Source organism: Lolium rigidum, chromosome 6 (genome assembly GCF_022539505.1).
Source record: "Lolium rigidum isolate FL_2022 chromosome 6, APGP_CSIRO_Lrig_0.1, whole genome shotgun sequence".
NCBI classification, from domain to species: domain Eukaryota; kingdom Viridiplantae; phylum Streptophyta; class Magnoliopsida; order Poales; family Poaceae; genus Lolium; species Lolium rigidum.
Window position 1 is genome coordinate 322182793 of NC_061513.1, and position 4648 is coordinate 322187440.

The 4648-nt window shown below is 47.1% G+C and overlaps 1 protein-coding gene across 1 annotated transcript; it reads right to left on the minus strand.

Moving 5' to 3' along the window:
* Positions 1-310: 310 nt before the first annotated feature.
* LOC124659659 (arginine-glutamic acid dipeptide repeats protein-like) lies at positions 311-4410 on the minus strand. Its single transcript, XM_047197492.1, has 3 exons — positions 3994-4410; positions 2686-2964; positions 311-1928 (listed from the first exon to the last, which is right to left on the minus strand). Exons 1-3 carry the CDS (start codon positions 4327-4329, stop codon positions 711-713), a joined length of 1833 nt encoding a protein of 610 aa, XP_047053448.1. The 5' UTR covers positions 4330-4410; the 3' UTR covers positions 311-710.
* Between the last annotated feature and the right edge of the window lie 238 nt (positions 4411-4648).

Below are 4648 nucleotides of genomic sequence, written 5' to 3' on the forward strand. Positions count from 1 at the left end.
TGAGCCGAGCCTGAATGCAGCGAGTAGTCTCGGTTGGAGGTTTCTTTACTGGTCTTTTCTTCTCGTTTTTCTCTCATCTCTAGCTTGTAATCGGAACTTAACCTTTCTTAATTGAATGGGAGAAACAACTGCCATTTTACCTCAAAAAAGAAGTGTGCCCATGAACTAATAGTGCATGTGCACGCACATATTCTTTTGAACAGGAGATGTATATTATTATTACTGAACACAGGAGTCAGGAAATATAAGCCCATACTGCACAGGGCAATCACTTCGGTGCAAATGCCGGTGCGTGTGAATCCAATACGTGTTTCTTGTGGACGGTAATACCATAGTTGAGTTTTTTTTGTGATATATGTAATCCAATAGCTAACTTCAAAAGTAAAAACACGCTAAATATTGTTTATTAACAAAGACAAGAAACCACAGTTCTGATTTTTCTGGCAGTTCATCAGCACATATACGAAAAGGAGATGTATGTTTTGTATCCACTCAGAGAGTATCACTCATAAACAACGCCTGTAGTTGTTTGGACGGAAGATAGCAGCAAGACCCAGAGGGAAGGCAGCAGACCTGATACTCACCCTGTCCAATTTCTCCAGGCCACACAATCTGAACTCTGATCTTTGCGCGCAAGACATATCACTTTAAAATATTATAGACAAACTGTCCCAAACAGTAGTGTGGTGCGGATCTGACACCTTGACCTATCACCCGTTCATCAGCTTGTCGAGCACCACATTGAGATCGACGTTCTGCCCGTTCTCGGTCAGCCTCCGCACGGTCGCCCTCACTTGCTCTCTTGAGAACCCCATGGTCGCAACCTTCTCCACCACATCATCGAGCGCTACCCTGTTGCCTGTTGGACCAGCTGGCGTAGAGCTGACTGGCTCTGCTTGTGGTAGTATCCGAGCCGTGGGGAGCCTGCTGCCGTAGTTACCGCTGCTACCCCCAGAGGATGGTCCAGAGGGAGCAAAAGGTGTGGGCTTCATTCCAGCATTACCACGGTACGAAGGAGATCCAGTGTAACCATATGATTCAGAAAAACTATTTCCTCCCTGTGGCCCATACCCAGTGGAACCATAGGATGGCGGTGGCCCGGAGTTGGGCCTAACAGCAGGAGGTTCATACATGCTAGGATTCTGTCCATAGAAAGGAGGGGCTGATTCAGTAGGCGGTGGCATATAAGATGAAGGAGGGTGTACATTTGGTGGATAGTTATGAGAAGGTCCATATTCTGTCTGCTGGGGTGCAGGAGGTGCACTTGAAGGGTTAACATTTGCAGACTGGGGTTGTTGTGAATATTGAGGAAACTGTGAAGGAGGTTGATACTGCTGTGGTGGAGCTGGAGGAGCCTGCGGCTGCGGAACTGGAGGGGCTTGATACTGCTGTTGTGGTGCCGGCGGTGCCTGCGGCTGTGGAGCTGGAGGGGCTTGATACTGCTGTTGTGGTGCTGGAGGCACCGGCGGCTGCGAAACTGGAGGCGCTTGATAGTGCTGTTGTGGTGCTGGCGGCGCCTGTGGCTGTGAAACTGGAGGGGCTTGATACTGCTGATGCATAGCTTCAGTTGGCTGAGCAGATGGTGTGTAGTATGGATCCTGTGGTAAAGCTGGCACTGAGGGAACTGGTGCAGATGGCATCTGTGAATGTGGTGCATGGCCTGGAAACTGTGCTGGAGGCTGGCTTTGATAAGTTGGAGGTGGAGGCGGCGCGTTTGGAGCAGGAAGGGCAGGAAATGCTTGTGGTTGGGAAGGGGTCAAGACTTGATGCTGTGACTGAGCCACTGATTGCTGCCGAGAGTCTGCCTGTCCAACACCACTATTTTCTGATGACTGGGTCTCAGTTTTGGCTGGCTGGAGCTTTGCAAGATGGAGCTGTGTTTCCACAATTTCCTGCTTGTCCCGCATAATCTGCACACCTGCTTGGACCTGCATGCAGTAATTCAAATATTATAGGGGAACTATTACTTCACTGATGCTTTATCCATAATTTACATAATAAAACGGAAGAAAAAAAATACTCCATGAGCAGTGATTACATAAGAGGTGGTCATGTGTAGCCTCATGCTGAGCATATATAACATAAATGTTAGGTTTAAAAGGGAGTAACTAAAGAAGGGCTATTCATCTAAGATGAAACCATCAATGCATCTTATGTACTCCCTCCATCCCATGAAGGTTGTCTCAGATTTGTCAAAATTTAGATGTATCTAGATGCTATTTAGTGTCTATACATCCAAATTTTGACAAATCTCAGACAACCTTCGTGGGACGGAGAGAGCATGCATAACCATCTCACCGAGTAAATCCATGTCTCCGAACAAACAAATAAATGTACAGTTCACTACTCACTGTTGAACTGAAAGTGAGCCACTAGTATAAAATCCCAAGACGAATAAAGCAACAATTTTCAACTTAATTAAGGTATAGCATGCACATCTGTTGTAGAAAATGATCATTGGTGAGAAAGCACAGCACCATGACCTGCTTACTGCTAACACTTAGATAACACAGTAAACTTTATTCAAACATGGCATCAAACGTATTCCAATATGGCATCATATGCATTGCTTAGTAATCTTCACCATTGTATGGTCTATACAAATTACTTAGACAGAGAGAGAGAGAGAGAGAGAGAGAGAGAGAGAGAGAGAGAGAGAGAGAGCGTGAGTTAAATGAAGCATACCTCCCTCAGCATGTTCTCAAGTTGACGCAGTTTTCCGTCAGTGCTGCCATTATAATTGCCAATTGTTAACTTGAACTCATCAACAGAATTTTCAAGATGATGCGTTCTACCCTCCAGCTGCGAAAGCCTTGAGCTTACACCGTCTAGTGCATGCAACAGGTTATCAGAATACTTCTTCATGGTTCGATCAATATCTGCTATGGTAACCAGTCCAAAATTGCTCCTGTCATCCTCATGATTAACATTGTTGGGCGCACGATTCTCCAATATACCAGCACTCTTCCAATAAGAATAAAAAAGTAAGTACACTACTCATATGATAAAGGGAAGTTTAATCATCAAATAAAACTAAGAATAATTAGCCGTTCATTCCATGCAATCAACAGAACCATGGAGTCCCAAGAGTAAGAGCTTAACTCAAGAAGGGTTCTATACCAGTAACTGATTAAGAGCTACAAATTCAACAAACTAAGATTCAAAAGAGTACAAATTAAGTAGTAAAATGTGAGAAATGTAGCATGTGTACCACTAGGATATCTCATGTGCTTATTCATATAAGCTATAGTAAATAATACGCAGTCCATTAGACCCTATAACATACTACCTCTGTTCCATAATGTAAGTCGTTCTAGCGAACTATTGTTTTAGCAAACTAAAATAGTTCGCTAAAACGGCTTACATTATGGAACAGAGTGATACTTTTAAAGCAGCCTACCAGCGCAAATTTCTGTGCATCCTAACAAAATAAGATCTCACCATAGCTTTCACAGCAAAAATGCACCAGCAGCTACCACTAGCATGCAGAAGAACTTAACGTACAAATCTACAGGAGTTGAGTTGAATTAATCATCTCTCTAACAAATAAGCATCTGCTTAAGGGCTATGGCACGTACTACAAATTCAGTTGAGCTACGTTTCACTGAATTTCTACGAGACTTGTCGATGGGTTCAGAAATTGGCAGGCTCAATTATGGTACCATCGGTATGTGCTTAGTTACACAACATGGTCATCCTATGTGATACACAAAATTTAGTAGCAGAACTAGCACTATCCTGTATGTATCCCAATAAAACATGGCAGCGATCTAGCGATGGAATTCCATTTTTACCCCAGCAGATCGACTTATGGCGTATACCATTCAGCAATTCAACATCACAGCACTTCGGACGACGCTACTGATTTTCTCATCCTTACTAGGCGGCCATGAGGATTTGGCGGCACGAAACGATCAAGCAAATTTGCGTGAGGCAAGGACACGAATCGCAGCTAGATCGATCGAGCGATCCCACGGAACAAACAAAAGGTACCTTGAGGTTGTAGGGGGACGTGGCGGAGGCGGCCCTGGAGCTGGAATCGAGCGACCCCCACGACGAGGCCGGCGCGGCGGCGGGGGCGGGGGCGGCCGCGGCGGTGCGGATGGGCTGGAAGTCGTAGCTGGGCATGACGTCGGCGGCGGCGGCGGCGCCGTTGGAGCTGTGGTGGCGGCTGCGGCGGAGGAGGCGGTCCTCGCTCTCCTCCTGCGGGTCGGGGCCCATCAGATCGAGGAGCTCCGCGCCCCCGCTCCCGCCGCCGCCCGGCAGGGAGGGCGATGCGGAGGCGGCGAGGCCAAGGATCTGCTTGTCCATGAACTGCGACGTGTTCATCGGGCGCCGGAGTGGGAGGATGGGCGCCGGCGTGCGAAGGGGGGCAAGAGGGGCAGCTGAGCTCGGCTCGGTGGGTGGAAGAATCGAGATGGGACGGCGAGAGACGGCACGGCGAGTGAGCTGGTTGGTTCGTCGGCTTGCTTCTCTTTCGTGGGCCTCAAGTATCTGGGTACGTTTGGGTCCTCAACTGTTTGGGCCGGCGGCTGCACTGAATGCGTGGCACAGTTATACGGCCCAGAGCACTGAATGCGTGGCAGAAATTATTACTAGAACATTGTACTTCCCTCTATCCAAAATTAAGATGTCATATCAAAAAAAT